Source organism: Salarias fasciatus (genome assembly GCF_902148845.1).
Source record: "Salarias fasciatus chromosome 7 unlocalized genomic scaffold, fSalaFa1.1 super_scaffold_4, whole genome shotgun sequence".
NCBI classification, from domain to species: domain Eukaryota; kingdom Metazoa; phylum Chordata; class Actinopteri; order Blenniiformes; family Blenniidae; genus Salarias; species Salarias fasciatus.
Window position 1 is genome coordinate 19,859,778 of NW_021941229.1, and position 19,181 is coordinate 19,878,958.

At 45.0% G+C, this 19,181-nt stretch overlaps 2 protein-coding genes across 3 annotated transcripts in view; both read right to left on the minus strand.

Moving 5' to 3' along the window:
* lhfpl2a (LHFPL tetraspan subfamily member 2a) overlaps positions 1–283 on the minus strand; it is a 41,820-nt gene extending 41,537 nt beyond the window's left edge. For both annotated transcript variants that reach the window (XM_030085147.1, XM_030085145.1), the window contains exon 1: positions 113–283. The gene's annotated coding sequence lies outside the window, so the exon portion shown is untranslated. The remainder of the gene's footprint in view (positions 1–112) is intronic.
* Positions 284–5,809: 5,526 nt separating this feature from the next.
* arsb (arylsulfatase B) lies at positions 5,810–18,035 on the minus strand. Its single transcript, XM_030085424.1, has 8 exons — positions 17,623–18,035; positions 16,126–16,312; positions 15,842–16,032; positions 14,906–15,113; positions 12,976–13,219; positions 11,884–11,954; positions 8,153–8,290; positions 5,810–7,092 (listed from the first exon to the last, which is right to left on the minus strand). The coding sequence occupies exons 1-8, from the start codon at positions 17,893–17,895 to the stop codon at positions 6,830–6,832; spliced, it is 1,575 nt and encodes a 524-aa protein (XP_029941284.1). The 5' UTR covers positions 17,896–18,035; the 3' UTR covers positions 5,810–6,829.
* Between the last annotated feature and the right edge of the window lie 1,146 nt (positions 18,036–19,181).

The following is a 19,181-nucleotide window of genomic DNA, read 5'->3' on the forward strand; positions in this document are numbered from 1 at the left end:
AGAAGTCGATACATCTGCAGCGGAGACTCTCCAAAAAAAAAAAAAGACTCTGGAAAAACCTCTGTGGAAATGTAGTTTTAAAAGAGATTTAACCTCCGTTTCTTTAACTCACGTGCTGGGAATCCTGAGAGTCGAATGCTCTTCTTGGTTGTAGATTAACTGACGGGCTCGGTTCAAGGCTCGGTCTGTGTCTCTCCTCTTTCTTTTCTTTCGCTGTGCTCCTCGGTCAGAGCCTCCTCATCCTCCTCCACGTTTTCTCCCGGACCGCAGAAGAATGAATGGTCCGTCCCCTCGCCGCCTGCGAGTGCCCGCCCGGCCCGGGCGGGGAGCTGCTGCCGCGGGGGGAGTGCCTGGTCCGGGAGGCCCTGCCCCTCCACCCACCCACCCAGCCGGAGCGGGAAAAAAAAAAAAAAAAAACTCATTCAATTATTTATTACTCGATGGTCCTGCATGCTGAAGTAGTAGAAGTACAAAAAAAGGAAAAGAAATAAAAAAATATCCACTTTTACTCGTGTTTTCATGTAAAAGATGCGATTTTTCAATTGACTTTTAAAGAAAAACCCAGTAAAAAATGAAAAAAAAAAAAAGCTAGTATTAATCCGAGTTTTTGTTCACATTTATTACGAAATTATCATTAAACTTTCAGGAGTTTGGTGCCACAGTGCAAACAAAGCCTCGAAACATAGCATCATCATCTACTGGAACAACTACCAGTATGTTCCATATGAGGAACTGTAGAGAGCAGAATGAATGTTTCATTAAGATTTGTAGGCGGCCAAAATATGCCCAGTGGCATTAGATGGGCTCCAACATGAAGGAGGGAAAGACACAGGTTAGAAGAGGTCGGTCTGTCATGGAGGGAAGCACAAACCCAGGCTTGGGACGGAGAAGGGTCGCCAAGTGTTATGGTGGCTTTTTAGTCCCCGATGGGGTGGAGAAGTTGAAGTATGGAATGAAGTGAAGAACAGGGCAAAATCACAACAAAACTCAAACCTCAGTACAAATATTTGGCATTTCTACCATCATCCAGTAAGTTCTCGTATTTTTCATTGAGCTTGTTGCTTCTTTCGGAATTCCAACACCAAACAAAGATTCTCTTTGTTCACTCTTATCAGAAACAGACAACTAAATGTTTGAGAGCTACTTTGATCTCTGAGTGCTTCCCCCCTCCCACCAATTTTTATTTATTTTTCAGAACAGTGTTCATTCAGTTTCACGTGGTAAAGTTACACAACAAACCCCAAGTGGAGACATGATCACAACACGTGTGTGCAGAGAGTTCATTTGGAAAAAGCTTCAGAATATTCTGAAACTTGTGATGGATTTTCATGGCTCTTATCACACATTTCAACATAAGTATTGATTGACGCTGGTGTGTCTCTACTTTATACTGATCACCAATAACATTAATGACAGCTGAACTTATGAACAGTGATGATCGTTTTAGCGCTGTCTGGCTTGTGTTTTTGGATCCAGCAGATGAGCTACTGCCGCTCAGACAGCAGCTGATGTTATTACTGGCTCTTGTTTATTGGGTTTATGTGGCTGCAGAGCTCCCGACGCATTAGGGCGTCCGAGTCCGTGCCCGTCACAACGTTTAGACTCATCAACTGATGCAAAATCACTGTGCTGGTTTGAGCTGCAGAGTCAGGAGATCATCGCCGCAGTAACTTGCAGCAGAGATGAGGTTATAACTGAACGTTCTGTCATCAAGATAAAACAGTTGCTGCCTCATCATGTTACTCCGCATCTCCGGCTTTGTAAACACAGGCCGCTCACATGAACGTATTACACGAACATGAGAAGCCTGCACGGCGCATTCTCTCTAAATCTAGGTCTTAACCTTTATTGGGAGGCTAACAGCTGAGCTGCAGGCCCAACAACCAGTCCACGCAGATTGTTCACATACTGAAGGTCCGGTCTGCTCATGCTGGGGTGAATGCCGCGCAGCAGAAAGCCAGACTTAGCATGACTTCCAGACGTGTCTGTGAATGCATCGTCCCCCTCTCCCGGTCTCCATTGTTGCGACATTCAATAGAAACATTCGCCTCTTGTTGAAGAAAGACAGTGCGAGGATGTGAGCTTGGCTCGTTTGGTGAGCAGGAACGGTGCAAAACTGTAACTTTTGTATTCTCATGTACACTTTGTGAATGGACTATTTTGAGCGTGTTGTGACTAGGAGGGGGAGGAACTGGTGCCAGGGCCCGGGTGCCCTCTTATTTGTGCTTCTTGATCAGTCAACTGAGACTTGAATGAAGTGAAAACACAAGGGAAGTCTCGTGATCTTGTCTGGGGAGTTTCTGGCCAAACAACCCCAGTTATTGTCAATTATAACGGTCCTGATGCTATCTGTCCACTTCCCGGGGGTCATTGTTAGTCTGACTGAGCTTTGGTTTGACTGAAAGCACAATAGTTTGCTGTGGAAATGTTTGAATGATCTCAAAGAGATGCAGATTTGTCCAAAAAAAATGCAGTTTTGGATGCAGTTTGGTCCCTTTAGTCAGCAAACAGCATTAACTGTGTAAATGTTATAGATAATCTGAGACCATTCAATTTTTTTTTAGAATAAAAGCCCTGAAATTATATTCAGTTCACATTTTCACAGGTTCTCAAATTTTCTTTTATACATCTTTAATCTTTTTGATGATCATCAATTATAAACCAATATTTTATCTTGGTATAAACTGCTTAAAAGTCACATCTTTGAGCATTTATAGTCTAATATATGTAGATTTTAAGTACTGTTAATTTGCATAATTATTGTCTGCAGTCTAAACAACTGTAAGAATGTTTGAATGAGCTTAAGATTGTGATTTCATTCTTGAGAAGGAGGTCATTTGCTAAACAAGTTGAATTAAAAAAGAGCTTGGACCTTGGAAATTTGAAAAATACATCAAATAACGCCTGTATTACCGACTAAAATCAAAGTCCACAGTTCTGAAAATCATTCTCTCTCTGATGATCACAACAAAGGAGCCAAGATGGTCTAGTAACACAACTTTCTCTGCTTTTAATATATCAAGAAAATAATCAGGTTTTGATAAGGTTCCATTCATACGCTCAATTTGATGAAGGCGATTCAGATTTTAAACTTAAAGCAAAAGAAGTAAAGGTACACCCTCAAGCAGGAACTGCAGTGGAAAAACACAGTTGCTCCCTTCAGGCATGCATTCTCCTCCTCATTTGAGTCCGAATGTCTTGATGACCCGTCATGGGACAGCCTGAGGGTCACATGGGACAGAGAGTAACCCCCCCTCCTTACTTCTTTAGTTCAGAACTTGCTTCAATAGCCTCATCCGTTAAAGGAATAAATATACTAACAGTCAGAGTTTATGGATTTAAGAGTTCGTGTATTGTTACAAATGCATATGAATAGGAGTGGACAAAGGAAGCCTTCAGGTTAGGATGACCAGTGATGGATCCGGCCTCAGTAACGCCCTCCTGCACCATTACCATCAGTTCTGGCTCTGTGGTGGTCTGCCTGCTCCGTGAACGGCTGTCAAGCGCTTCTTTCTTTTTTTTGTATTATTAGGTGTGATGAGCTGTCGGATTTCCCCCCTTCGAAGGCTCAAGGTTCAACGCATTCCTGGCTGCACTGGTCAGTATGATTTTAATCTGTTTTCACAGGCAGGCGGCACGGACAGACCCACACAATCTTGTTTGGAATTCCAGTCCCACTTCAGCGCGATCGGAGACCTTCAAACCCTCCTCATGGACATACCAAGGGAGAGACGAATCAAGGGTGGCAGCTTTTTTTTTTTTTTGTCAGCGCTTCACAGCGGCTGTCATATCTCTACACTGTCATATCTTTCAGGGGCATCACTCTGGAGGCAACCGCAGCTGAAAAAACAAACACGGGGGCGACGTCGGGCCTGGAAAGTATCACAGCGTCGATTCTGAGGCACATCCAGGCGGCAGAGTGTGTTTGTCACTCACGCGACTTAGTCAGAGTGCGGGATTAAGTGTGAAAGGCACACCAAAACCACTCTGAGGGAGGAACCGGGTAATGACAAGTGAGAGGTGGCGAAGGAGAAGACGGAGGAGCTCTCCGCCACAGACGAGGCATGAGAAGTGCAAACGTGGTCTGCAGCCGGGCCGAGAAACTCACGGGCCGGGCTTTTACAGCAACAGCAACCACGCCGAAGTGCTGAGTTTTGATTGTAGAGTAAACTAACAGAGGAGGAGAGCGACAAATTTACATCCTCGGCCATGTGAGAAGCACTTTCTTGGAAACATACAATAATCATGTGGTATTTTGGTAGTTGCCCATTACCAAAAATCACAGTTTCAGTTCCATTTAAGTGCCACTTTGGGAGAAAATTCCATTCTTCTTTCTTTTTTTTTTTTAAGCACAATCACCCTTAAACGTACTTGAGCCGAGTTTTACTTTTATAAAATTAGAAACCAATCATTCCTAAATAGCATAAGCATGTGCAAAAAAATACTCCAAAATGTCAAACTGTGATTTAAAATTTAGGCAAGTGATCGGTGACACACTGTGCGCCACAGGCAGGCCATATGCCCCAACTGTTGCTACATCAATAATTCAACAAAACCTGATCCAAAATCCCATAAGAGGCTTATTAATTTAGCTTTAAATCTGGGCTTTACTGAGTACACAAACCCTCTAGGAACTGCACGGATGCAGCTCGCAGCTTGGGAAAGTTAGATCAGATTACCGTAGTTTAGAGTGCAGACGCAGCTTTAAAAAAAAAATAAATGACAATTCTGTGATTCAAAATACAAAGAAATGTTTTTAAAATCGATTTTCCCACAAGTCATCTATCTTCTTTCTTCCTCCACATGGAGTCATGGTGTCAGGATGGAGCGTAAAGAAGCCCGAACATCCTTTATTTATGCCATAACTCTAGCCCTCTGCTAGGAATGCTGGGATTTTGCATAAAGACACACATTGTCTTTAAACTGCTTTGCCGTTTCACGCTTCATTCCTGGGTTTTTTTATATGTTGTTTTCAATCTTGGCACTTAGCTTGAAAACCCTGAAGTCACATATTTGTATTTTATGTGCATCTATCGTGATCCAGCAACATTTGAATGAAAAAATAAGAACTGAAGTGAATGCAATTCACTTTTAGGGTAACTCATAGTGGCAGTAGTGAATCGGTATCACAGTTTTGGCTTCCCTGGCAGCGCCTCTCATAAACTCCTGATTACGGACCGAGCCGGGCCTCGGGGATCCGGCTAACCTGCTAACGTCAAACATCTTTACAGCCGCTCCCGTACAGCAGCAGCGTTGTTGTTTGCATTGCTCAGCTGCCAATCAGTACACATGGCAGGTCAAAGGTCGGGGCTCCCATTAGGACGAGGCCGCCCACTCTCTGCGGGGAGCATTTCCTGTTGCGGCGTGCAAGCCGCAGCCGGCGGGAGGTCAAACACCGAGGGGCCGGAGGTCAAAGAGGGTGTACTTATTAACAAAATTAGTTTCTCCTGCTCCGACTGCAAATATGTAAAAGACCCCCTCAGAGGTGTCCGACTGTTGTTTTGTACGATGGTTTAGACTGCAGCCGTCAAGGACGTTTCACCTGAACACCACAACAACCACAAAAGTCTCAGCGGAGACTCGAATGCTCGGCATGTGGGAACAACCAGCGAAGCCATAATATCCCGAATGCATGAGGAGAACACGAAATTCTTCACATTTTCAGCTTCAAAGTGGACACACAACGCAAGCCTTTTCACACCGATTCAACAACTGTGAGGAGCAGAAACCAGCAACCTGCGATTATTAAGCATTTACTGTCCAGAACAAGGAAGCGATCGATGAAAGAAATCATTATTTAGGGTGAATATGTATTCAAATGCATTTATTAATTTGTAGATAAACTCAATTTAACAGTCAAAACATTACACAGAACATCTGTGTTCATGTGGAAAACTTACAAAGCCTTTTCTCTTCCTGCTGCTGCTGCAGCATTCAGCTGCATATTTGTACTCGAGGCTCAGTTGGACATTAAGTCTGTTTGACAGCTTTCAAAATCAAGCAATCATCGCTGAAGAATGAGGAAACTCCGACATGACGTCCCTGTTGTCATCGAGTTAAGTGCCGCACTTATGCTTGGAAGGACGGGCTTTGACAGTGAGGTTAGTGGCTCGGCGTGTTTTGACAGAGCTTCAGTTGTGCTTTTTGGCCTTGAGTAGACGATCACAAAAGAGGCAAAACATTAAAGTGCTATCATCCCACCGAAGGCTCCCAAAAAAATAAACTCAAATATGATGACAGACAGAGTTGCTGATCAACAGACATCTTATATAACAATCCCATTCATTCCCATTTAATAAAAATGTAGATGCATACGTCAAACTTTGGCTTTTCTTTCTCACACAAGGTACAACTTTAAAAAAGCAAACATTGTGAAGTCTTCTTAAGGCACGGCGGTTTAATCTCTCCCTCAGGTTGAAGGCGGCTGCTTCTGTGTGAGTTTGCGTCTCCTGTGTAGAAGGAACCTGCAGCTCCTCAGCAGCAGATAAACGAAGTGCAAATACCTGAAGCAGCGGGGAGATGCTCTTTACAAATCGGCAACATGTGGAACGAGCGGGACTGGGAACGCCGCTACTGTGAGCAGAGATCGACGATAACACCAACGTCTGTCAATCAAAAACACAGCGGGCCCCTCAATTTTTCCCCATTAAAACAATTCGCAGCCCGATTAGCGTCGCTGTAAATACCAAGAGATCAACCCAGCTGTCTTTCTAATTCACAAATATAAAAGAATCTGCTTGTAAACTTTAATTTCCTCCATGGATGAAATGCCCCCACTGCTGGATTTCACCGTAAACACACTGAAGCGTCTCTGATGGTGTCGGTCCAGCTAAGCCCAGGGTCCCCAGGCTCCCGTAGGGCCCGGGTCGCACCTGGGGTCGTCATCGGGGTATTTAACGGGCAACGCGCCGCTCTGGTATTTCTGGAGTCTGTTGAGGAGATAGTCGACGACTGTGGGGAACTGAGCCGACACCTCTTTTCTCTCCTCGGGATCGTTCTCGATGTCGAACAGCATGACGGGCTTCAGCGGCTCCGGCTGAGCGGAGGACGAGGAGTTGTCGTCCCCGGGCCGGGGGAACCAATGGTCACAGCCTGGAGGGGGACAGAAGACAGAAAACATGAGTTTTTTTTTCTTCTTCTTGACAAATATCAAATTCTAAGCCCTTAACTTTGAGTTGTTCGCTGTTTCGCATCAACAAAAGCTCATGACAGACGGAGATAAAAGTGTCCAGTGCCTCACAGAAAGACAAACACTGGTGAAAAGTACCAACAAACAGAAGAAAAAATTTGTGGACCGGGACTTTGTTTTTCCTCCCTGGAAGCACATCAGCCATCTGACAACACCTGGGATTTATCTGTGACCCTTCAGAGGAGGCCGCCGCGTCAGTGAAGAACCACGCCGCCCAGACCGCGTGAAGTAAAAATGAACCGTGGAAAAACCCTCTTTTAAACTCGTCTCACACAAGCGTGAATCAAACTTCTTACATTGCTACTTTTAAGCCGCACTATAAATAGAAACAACATTGATTACTAGTGAACCAGGTTAAAGCGGGAGGCTTATTTATACGCGGTTAGTTATTATAAAGTTAGGCTTAGCCGCCTGACAGACGGCGTGCGATGCATTTATGCTTGTCACGTCGGAATAAAGAGCCGAGTTCGAGTAAGAAGCTGCAGAAACACTCGTCTCTTTCTGACATTTCTTTGGTTCCTGATCGAAAAACCAGTTACCAGCTGAAACGAACTTAAAGAGTTGAATCGGGCTTCAGTCTGACTCACACGGCGCTGACAGCTCGGCTAATGCGTCACGACAGTAATATAATCACACGGCTATGCGAACCTCATTAGGAAGGGCGGGAGGGTTACAGTGCAACATTACTGGTAACTCAAACTGTATTCAGTTGCTAATTTTCAGGCGTTTTCACAAACAGTTTATGCATAATTCTGCACCACAAGAATAAATATCCAATTTAATCCAGTGTTCTAGAACAGAAATAGGGAAAATATGTCAAAGTCAAGCGATGCATCACTATAAACTATCTAATAATCAGTCGTACTGGACGAGATTCGCCCCACGTTTTGCTCCTGATGCTTTGTTTTTGGAGTTTGCTCACAGACTAAATATGTCATGATAAAGATGACAGCAGATACCGACCCGGGTAGCCAGTCAGCAGCTTCCACTTGGTGGTCCGGATGGCGGCGTGAATGGAAACATTGAAGCCGGACTTGGCCCACGGCTGGGAGTCCGAGCTGAAGCGGCGGCTGGTGCTGCTGCTGCTGCTGCCGCCCGCACCTGTGGGAGAGACGGAGGACGGAGGCTGATCATGGAGGTCGTCCACCCCGAATGATGGAAATCGCTGATGAAGACGGTGTCGGTCCACCGCCGGACACAAAGCGGCCTCTGTGGATGTGATACGAGCCGCTGGCTGGCGCCACCGTTCAGCGCATACCTGCAAATCACTGCTGGTGTCAAGTGAAGGCGTTAAAATAAACATAGCAGCGTTTACTTCAGAAAAAAACAAAAAGACGTAAAAATCAAACCTTCTGTTTAAGAACAGAATACATTTGGAGGTGGAGGAATTTCACAGCTATGGTGGTAATAGAATCAACTCGGCACCAGCTCTCTGCGGTCGCCAAGCAAAAATGCAGAGTTTGCCATTAAACGCCCGGCCAGTCAGGAACGAGGGTCGCCGTTTACCAAGCGGCATCATCTGATCAGTTTCAGAGGGGAGAACTAAATAATTCCTCATTGTGCTGATGGAGTCCAGAAACTTCTGCAGCCCGCTGCCATGAGCCATTTCTGCTCTTAATGGAAAGTATCTGCCAGAAGTGAGCGCACATGTCTGCCCCCCACCCCCACCCCTCCAGAACCAGCAGATCTGGCCTTGAGAGCGTTCTCAGGTTCACGCCGTGCTTGACCCCGACAATGTGGTCCTGATTAGACAGATTTGCAAGTAATTTCGGCCTTCTGACGCTGTCAAAAACAAGTATTTCCTTGCATTCTTTTTCTTTTTTCCCCCAACAAGGACATATCCACACCCACTCGGAGCCCGCGTTCCCCCCGGGCTTGTTTCTAACGGGGCCGACTCCACCGCAGCGGCGTGACTGGAGAATTAAAACATTTCTCATCTCAGCAGTTTTTTTTTTTTAAACCACATGATAAAAAGCTTCGACAGTGAATTCTTCGCTGATCATTGTGTAAATGACATGTGGTGGTTTTAATCGCTCTCATGCATTGAAGCCGGGCATCCTGATGTGGAGCGACTGGGGGGGGGGGGGGGGGGGGGGGGGGGGGGGTGAACCAGCTGACTGCCAGGCCCGAAAGCACGTAGGAATCAGGTGTAAAGTTTGTCAGGGATAACTTAGCACTTGTTATCCTTTTCACAGACTCTGTGTGCACATGTCCATTTCTTGCATTCATTCGCTTCCCGAGCGCCTCAAGTCTGAGCCCAGCTCATCTGGATTCACAGCAGGGTGATCTTCAGCAGAAAAGAAAAAGAAAAAGGAGGGTGGGGGTGGGGGGGAGACATTGCTAGAAGGAGACCTAAAGAGTAAAGAGAGGAAATTTGGGGGCGATTTAAGGCTTGGGCCAAAGTCCGGGGCTTCTCACTCTTCTCATTCAACGGGCTCGAAGTTCAGGGAACGCCGTGACCCAGTTATAGTCAGGATTCCCCCCCCCCCCTCTGCTCACAGTGACAGTTAAGAAGAGGATTCAAGGAAATGCATGCCTCTTTAGGGGCTAAACACAGAAGCCTGAAGAAGAGAAGGGGGCGAAAAGGAAAAGAAGGAACGTGAAGAGCGAGGTCTTGAAAAGGGAAGACGGGTTAACAGGGCAGAAGAAAGAGACGAGGAATCCTGGCCTGGAATGCGTCGAGGGAGGCTGCCCGTCACCGCGGCGGCCCGGCAGTAAAGGCCGGGGCATAAAAACGCGAGGGTGAAAGCTTGTAAAGCGGGAGTGTTGTTCTTCGCTGGGTCCTCTTATCATCCCGGTGATTTAGATGGTAATGAGCACAAGTAAACTTGGAGGATCGTTTGAGCAGCACTGGCTTAAGCTGTACAAACAGTCCTGTCTCAACAACACAGTAAATCAGCGGCCGGACTTTGTGGAGGCTTACTCTCTTTAACTCAACAGTGCTGTGATGTTTCCCTCAACAGATAAGAGACGTTTTATTTACCAATTAAAGCTTTTTGTATTATCAATGCTCTGTAAAGGACTTCATTGTCTTCTAGCTCTTGATCTTACAAACTGTAATTTAGGCCTTTTCTCTTCTCATTCTGCTTCACACACATTCAGGCTGAGCCTCAGCAAGGTGACATAAACTAAAAATCCTGCTTAAAATTCAAACTTCAAGTTTATTTGGGCTCTGAACGACGTTCGATGTCTCAGTAGATGAGGACAACTTAAACTGATGGAATCACTTAAAGGTTTTGTAAAATGTTGCATTAAGTTACTAAACTATCACACACGTGTTACTCCTTTAAAAAATACTACCGTATTCCACGAGAAGTTTCTTTATGGTGGATCAAAAGGTCCACATCTGTTCTCATGATGAGCCATTACGTGCCCACCAGGCCACATCTGCGAGAGATTTGAGAACAAAAAAAAAAACAAAACTTGTCCTCCTCCTCCTCCTCTGCTATTTCTGAAAGTGTAACTGAGGTGTAGCATCCTCCCCAGAATAGTGGCCTCAGACCGGAGCCCCGCTGCCTCCTCAGAGGCCAGGGTATGGAAGTGGTTTGCTCCAACAAAATATTAAGTGGTTGAGACGAGAATGAGTCCACTTCGAACGAAAAGAAAGAAAGGAAGAAAAAAAAAACACGCAGTCACGTGAGCAGTTTCCTGGAAAGCTCCCGAGAATCGTGGAGGTTAAACGACACACACCCACCCTGTCCTCCAACATCGGCTTTCTCAGATTTCAACACTGCTGATTGATTACAGTTTCAACAATGACTGATTACAGTTTGTGAGCGGCGTTATCGGCATTCCTCACACTCAAACACGATTCCTTCTTAGGTTAGAAAAAGCCGATAAAACAGAGATTGTTAAAGTCGTCTAAATTTTAATTTCAATATGACTATTTATTAAAAAAAAAAAAATGCTTATTTTGACTTTAAATCGAAAAACTTCTAAGTGTGTGCACATTTAATAAAACAGATTTTCAAGTCGGGAATCAAAATGGAAGATGTACTGATAATAAACCTTCCACGTGAGATGGGCCTCTTCCATTTCAAACACTCACACCAAACCTAACACATATTTCAAATACGCTAAATGAGTTCTGGTCACATGTTATGTAACACGTGGTTCTCAGGCCCCGGGCTGCTTTGACTGGCCTTGATTGAATTTGTGAAGCCTGTCGCTGGCGAAGACAATGAGGCTTTGAAAGCTGCAGCCGGGCTGTGAAATGGGAGGAAACGGCGAAGTGACAACTTTAGAAAGGGAGGAACACACTTCTCTCACAGCGTGAACACAGAGGTAACACACACACACACACACTCCATCGGCGCAGGATTCGTCACTCTGCGAACACTGCTGTGTAGAGAGATGCGTTAGTGGAGCCAGTAGATCACAGATTGATGCCGCTGCTCCAGAAAGCGAGCTGAAGGACACTCAGAGTCAGAATGAGCACAGGAAGAGAATTTTACAAAAGTGACAGTCTGCAGCTTTTTTCTGCTTCGTGTCACTGTGAAAAAAACATTTTACTGGTTCCCGAGTATCAGTGGAATATTTGAAAAAAACGTTGTCGATTTCAGGACCTTGTGAGAAACTCCTTTGAAATATTTCAAAGTGAATTAATGGAAACAACAAGTGCACTTTTAAGAAAAAACAAAATAAAAAGAGCCACTAATTGCAGGCTGGTGCTGAGAAGGTGGATGGAAACTCACATGGAGTGTAGTCAGTGTACAGAGGGTCGATGTTGTGCAGGAGCTCCAGTCTGGGTGAGGCAATGCCTTTGCTGGAAGATAAAAGGAACATAACTCCTCAACATATGGACGCACAACACACACACACACACACACTGATGTCTGACTCACACACGATGAAATCCACTAAGGTCTGTAAATCTGAAGCAGCTGGCTGTCGTTCGTACGCTCTGACCGCACAGAGAAAACGCAGCGCTTCCACTGACCGCAGTGCCTGATAACACAACTGAAATAACTCTCACTCTCTGCGCTCGCTGCCTGTGTGGACCGTTCAGGGCCGAGCTGCTGTCTCCAGTGACAGGCCAGCCAACTGCAACCCGGCTAAACTGGAAGAAACAACAAAAACAGAGTGCGTTTGTGTTTTTGTGTTGTTGTGGCGAAGCCAGCAGCGGCCGGGGGTCAGCTGACGCGTCCCGGCCAATCCGGGCGAGTCCAGGCTGTGGGTAGTAGTTTGCGGTCCTGGCTAAGCCCTGGTTTTCTGCTCGGGGTCCGCAGCAGCCCTCAGTTTCACCTCCTTCTCACTGCGTCCGCGTTTAGTTTACAAATATAATATGTCAGTCGTACGGGGATCACTGACAGCCCGTTGGGAGAGTACATCTGTGGTCATGTGACTGATCAGTTCCAACTTTGCGGAGTTTGATCTCACATGAAACTGAATATATTGATGAGGGTCTGACGCTGATCTGAGAGCGGGTTACCTCAGTTCTCGGGGGAAGATGTGAAGCTACGGGGTAAAGAAAGAGGGATGGACAGACCGCGCATTTGTGTGAGAATGACTGATGGAATTTCCTTCTCTTTGAGCTCCCATTGCCACAGTAACAAAGGGCTTATTGAAGGAGCAGGGGGCTCCTGAGAGAAAAAGACTTCTGGGTCAGACAGGCGGGCAGGAGGAGCTGCAGCGAGAGTGTGCACGGCGGGGGGAAGGATCGGAAAGAGGCACAAGGAGAGGGCGGGCTGTCACGCCAGAGCGCTGCAAGCCTGAAGAAACCCCCAAGCCGCAGGCGACCTGCCGCCGACGCCACAGAGCTCCTGACGCCTCCGGACGGGACAGACCTGATGGTGTTCCACACGTTGAAGCCGTCCAGCGGCTTGGTGGAGTTGGTGCTCCCGCCCGCCAGGCCGACCAGCGTGGGCAGCCAGTCAGAGACGTGGATGAGGTCGCGGCTGACTGTCCCCGGTCTCTTCAGCAGCGGGCCGGCGACGAACCCCACGCCCCGGACTCCCCCTTCCCACAGCGTCAGCTTCCTCCCACGCAGCGGCCAGTTGCTGCCTCCAGACAGCGTCTGGCCGCCGTTATCTGAGAGAAAATGGGGAAAAAAAAGAGCGAAAAATTAACTTCTGCCCCCTGCAACCGTAACCTGGTTAAAGATGAAACTGTCGCTATGGCCGCTGAGACGCATGTACCACTGCGATGAAGCCTGAACCAGTCCAAACCAATGTTTAAAATTTCCACAGACAGTGAATTTTATGTTCCAGCGTTACTCCGCTGTTTGTGGAAATCTGGTTTCGAAATGGTGACCTTACAGGAGGGAAAGATTTTATCTCTGCAGCCTGAAGCCAGACGCGTGGGAGATCATGAAGGTATTAATGACTGAAGAACGGGGATACAGGTGGATGTGTCGGGACTCAATCACAGAGCTGGAGTGACAAAAGAATGTCTGAGTTCATTCGAGTAAACACTTCATGACGGTGCCTGAGGAAATGTCAGGATCATTCAAGTCTGTACGATTCATCCTGCGGGGAATATGAACTTCTGAGTTGAATTTCACGGCAATCGATCAGCAGACTCGGACCTGAGAGGTGGGACAAACAACCGAGGGGCCAGCAGCTGTCTCCAGAGCAGCAGGTTTGTCTACAAAGCAATCACCCCGAGACAATAAAACAACTCAGCAATGCTTCCCTGCGAGACAGATCCTCCTGCACAATATCCAGCCATTACACAAGTGCACACGCAGTCAGTTCAACCGACTGTCATCATCCCAACACGCCGGTCCAGTATAAACACTTTGGACCAATCGCGTCGGGGCAGGGCTCCACTTTCAACGGCACGGTGTCATGCAAGTCCAGGAAGTAGTCTGTGCCGATTCCCTGAACTGCTTCTGGAAAAGACCGTCTGCTCCTTAATGTCTTTCCAAGCTGCTCTGGCTCGCTCTGGGCCAGTCCTCTGTCTTCCGCCGCCCTCCTGCCTCCTCCGCCTCACATTTCCCCGCAGCTTTCACCCTCATTTGCTTACAGTAATGTCCCGGTGAGGCAGGCCCAGAGTTTCTTCATAAACAAAAGAGCTCAAGGTGCAACAAGTTCAAGGATGGTTTCTTTCCTACCGAGCGTGACACATGTGCGTTGGTGATTACAGATGATAAGGTGACTCATAAAATGCTCCTGATCCGGGAAGTTACATGTAAACTCGCTGCATCGTTATATAAACTTTGCTTGGAATTTACAGATGAGAAGGAACGCATTTGCTGATTTTTTTTTTTTTTTTTTTTGGGTGTCTCGATTCAGAGCCAGCCGAGTGTGTGGAAGAACAATGAAACAGCTCACCTACCACAGGCAGAAAAACACTCAGGCTTTGCCTTCACAGCATTGTTCCTGTGTCATAATTACCCTTTAAAAACCCACCCTAAAAATAACCCTCAAAGGAGTTACCTACTTCACATGTGTCTCATTAAGACGTTCCAGATGTGGAAACCTGTGAAGGAGGCAGTTAAAGCCTCATCGTGGCCACAATTTGTCCTTCAAACGTCTATAGGAAGGATATTTTTGAAGCCACCAGTGTTCTGAGTGAAGGGAAGGCCAAGAAAAGCTTCCCTACATCCTCATGATCCTGAACCAACCCTACTGGCTGATCAACCACAAAGGCACACTGCTCTCTAGTGGACATTTACAGTATTACAAAAAGTATGTGGTAGTTCAGGATTTTATAATACTGGAAATCACAAGAGTACAACTGTAGGTCATTCAAGGTCAAACCAACCATACACACCTGTAGAAAACACGAAGACAGTGTTGTTCCAAAGCCCCGCCCCCTTCAGAGCCAGAGTGATGTTCCCCACCGCCTCGTCCATGGCCGACACCATGCCGGCGAACAGCCGGCGGTTTTGGTTTCGGATGAAGCGGTACGGGGTGAGGTATCGCGCGGGCACCTGTAAGGGTGAGTGGACCGCCTGCATCGCCACGTAGAGGAAGAGCGGCTGGAAAAACAAGAGGACAATGTGTTAAGTTGCATGGACATAAAATAAGATTCTTGTCAGGATAGACGTTTTGTGTAAAACAGCTGTAAAAGTACTTTAATATTTTTTTTTTCCAAAAAATGAATTAAAACATTTGTTTTCCTGTATTGTTGTAATATATAATTATTTTATACTATAAACTAAAACAATGCAATATTTTCTATAGCAGATTGAAGACATTTCTGATTTACATTTTTTAAATTCTTTATTTTTCATCACTTTATCCAACTTAGGGTCACTTGGTGTAATCATGATCCATCATTTCAGTCTGCCTTGTTTTGACAGGAGTTTTTAACTTGTTCATTAAATTTTAATTTCTGTTTATTTTGCACCATTGCACTGAAACAAGTTCAGCTTTATTCGCTTAATGACTGGAACGTTTTTCAGCCATTTATTGCGCAAAATTTTCTTTGCTCATCAAACTTTTATCTCATCTTATTCAATTTTGTGTCGGATCTTGATGAAATCTGCATCTGGATGAACTACTGTGACAGAAAGACTGAAAATCCAGAGTTTTGTCTATCTTGCAGTGGTTTTGCTTGTATTACATTATCAATTTAAAACCACTGTTTGTGTGTTTACAAAGACTTCATGATCCTAGAACAACCTTCACTTCAAGCTGCCTAGGACCTGACATGGATGTTAAATTGCAATAATAAAGCCCTAACATGTGTGTGTGTGTGTGTCACCTTGTCAGGATTGTGTTTTTCGATGGTAGTGATGGCGCGCTGGCTCAGCATCTCGGTGGAGTAGATTCCTTTGTACGCGGTGGCGACCTCCTCGCCGTCCCTCAGGTCCAGCGCACAGCGAGTCAAGTTCAGATGGTTGATGTGGTAACAGCGGGTGTGACTGTAGTAATCCTCGCTGCCCAACAGATAACCTGGGGGCATTGCGGACATCCGTCACACATCAAACTGGGCAGCACTGATGCCAGGTTCTCTTCTGTAGTTCTTTGATTCAGCAAAATACAAACCAAAATAGGTGTCGAAACCGCGCCGTGTGGGCAGGCAGTCCTTCTTGTACATGCCCAGGTGCCACTTGCCCACCATGTGCGTGGCGTATCCGGCCTCCTTCATGAGCTGAGGCAGCAGTTTCTCATCCAGCGGCACGCAGTAGGGCTGACAGGGCCAGATGATCTGGTGCTGCATGCCTGTGTGGATCTAGCAATCAACATGTCAACAAAACTATGAGGAAAGAGCTGGTGCCAAAAATTTGAACAAAATAAAATGTAAAGGAATGCAAAGAGGGAAGCAGCAACGTCTCTGGCAACAATGACGCAAAGCAGTTTCAAAATATGTCTGGTGAAACGTTTGCTGGTTCTTGTTTCCAGCAGTGCATAAATTTGTCTTTTTTTTCCCCCCCAGAAATGTCTTTTAAAACAGTCCTTTACTTGGAAACAATCTATGTTTCTACTATGTAATGAAATGCAGGACAGAAATAACCTCAGAAAAACAAACACAAGTCAACCATTAATAGACTGGGACAGCAAACTGATGGGGACAGACAGGTAAAAAAACAAAACATTCCTCAACATCCTGTAGAATCACATTTACTTCAAGGTTGTTCTTTTATTTATGTTTTTTTTTTTTTTTTGGTGCGTCTTTGTGGTCATGCTGAAAGTGTTTAAAGTCCATTTATATCTGAGGTGATTCTAAAAGTGGACACTTCCTTTCTGAGCATACATGAAAGAGGAACAAAATGCTGTCTAGACATATTTCACTGTTTATAACCAACGGAAATGCAAAACTAGTAAAATAACATCAAAAATATGACCTGATGGACTGTAATGTAAAGATGGACGTACTGTCACTTGTACTTGTTTAGTGTATCAAAGGTATGTGATGAGAGAAGCTGTCAAAAAATGTTTGTTTACAGTTTGAATGGATTAATAAGCTGCACTGACATGGAGAAAGATGTTTTGTCACAGTGGCAAATGTTCTGTGAAGTGTAAAGCAAAGAGTCATTAAGTGTGTTTGGTTTCTCATATTCAACCACTAGTCAGCATGTTTTAGGACAGTTATTGAGACAGAAGAAGTGTGGAAGTTTCATAATATGGCCATTTACTTGCAACATTATCTGAGGTTAGAAACACAACCCTATTATATAGTTCATTACGCTTCCAGGATCAAGAAAACAATACATTTTAATAGTATCTATGTACATTTTTAATGATCTGATCAGTATTTGTTGTTATTTTTCTTTTTTGTCATTTCAACCTGTTGATAAAGGGAAGATTGCATGTCGCTGAAACAAGATTGGGACTTTATTGTTTGTTTTTGTGCGTTTACACACTTTTCCAAAACTTCGTATGTCAATAATGACTCCCACGGACCTTTAGTTGGTTTGTTTAATCCCAGCCAAAAGGAAGCTCGGCTTACATAAGTGTTATCAGCTATTGCAGCTTACCTGGGAATTTTAAAAGCGTTTTTGAGCGTTTTGCACCGAGTGCAGGAGGAGGCGGCGGTCTCACCTGGTACCTGCCCGTCATGAGCTGGTTCCTGGACGGGGTGCAGATGGGCTGCACGTAGTAGTTCTCCAGGCGGACTCCTCCGGCCGACAGCTTGTCCAGGTTGGGCGTCTTGATCTCGGAGCCGTGGTAGCCCACGTCGTTCCAGCCGAAGTCATCGGCTATGATGAAGACGACGTGCGGCGGTTGCGGAGCCCCAGAACCCGGAGGAAGGTTCGGGACGAGGACCGCCAGGATCGCCCCGAGTGTCGCTAAACGTTCACTTTTTACCAGCATTATCCTGTTTAGCCTCACTTTGACTCAGACGGCCGCTACGCGAAGTGAAAGAAAATTTACTCACGAATAATGCTTTAAAAAATACAACAATAAAGTAAAAACTGGTCCATCCAGTTTGCAGAGCACAGTACTGACTGACACTTCCCTGTTGTGCATATTGAAAACACAGTGACGATTCCAGCAGCCAATCAGATCACCGCGTTCCACAGCTAGTCATATGACTGCATGCAGCAGCCAATCAGATGACAGCATCAAATGGTATCAGGTGACTTCATATAGAAGCCAATCACTTGATTGAATATTTTAACCGCGACGCATAACAGATGAAAATACTCAATTAAAAACGCCATAAAGGCAAAATATTTAAATATTAGAATTAAGCCCACTACGTCAAAAAATGTATTGATTAATATTATTGGATTTGTCTCCCTGTTGTGATTGTGATTATTCTATTATTATTCGATTATTCTATTGTTTTGAATTTGTATTTAAAATTATCCACTTCAAACCAACACGGAATCATTTTACTGTAGTTGTGTAAACTAAAAATGAATTTTATTATTTAACTTTTTCAGTGGTTAGGGTTAGGGTTAGTCAGAGGGCTACTTCTTCAGGCCTTAATTTTTCAACAAAAAAAAAAAACTTTTACATACTAGATTTTACCCCTTTGACATCCTCTCAAAGAGGAAAACGCATTGGAAATGTAATTTCTTAAACCAGCAACATAATCTTAAAAGCCATTCTCTACTCTCTGAACTAAACTCACTGCTGTTACTGTGCCAATGAAACCACCTGAGGGAGATAAATAAGCACCAAAAGGTCAAAAGCAATCAATCACCCCCCCCCCCCCCCCAAAAAAAAAAATGCATTACTTTCTTTCACAACATACAAGTGTGAGTTTTTCTTCTTTAGCCAGAAAACACCATACTTTTACAATAAATAAGAACTTATGTTGATTATTTAAAACCAAGACGGGTGAAAGTTTGAAAATCAACACTATCAGAACAAAATTAGCTTTTTCTGGCCTACATACATACCGCAGACGCATACCCACACATACATCGGCATATACACTCAGAACCATGGATAGTGACAACAGACTGATGTCTAAACATTCGGTCATTCTAATTCAAACAATTAGCAGCCGTCCACAACAAGCTGTCCTTTTAGTACTTTCGTCTGGTCTTCTTTGCAGAGAATGCTTTGATAATGTCCTTGAAATCCAAATCATGAAGGATGTCATGCTCAATGGACCAGATGTTAATTTTGACAAGAATTATTCATTT

Excerpts from the sequence above, each read along its gene's own strand:
- arsb (XM_030085424.1), bottom strand. The coding sequence starts at position 17,895 with ATGCTGGTAAAAAGTGAACGTTTAGCGACACTCGGGGCGATCCTGGCG. Across the intron at positions 16,313-17,622 it reads TCATGACGGGCAGGTACCAG|ATCCACACAGGCATGCAGCA; the intron begins GTGAGACCGCCG and ends GTTGATTGCTAG. Across the intron at positions 16,033-16,125 it reads CGGTTTCGACACCTATTTTG|GTTATCTGTTGGGCAGCGAG; the intron begins GTTTGTATTTTG and ends CAATGCCCCCAG.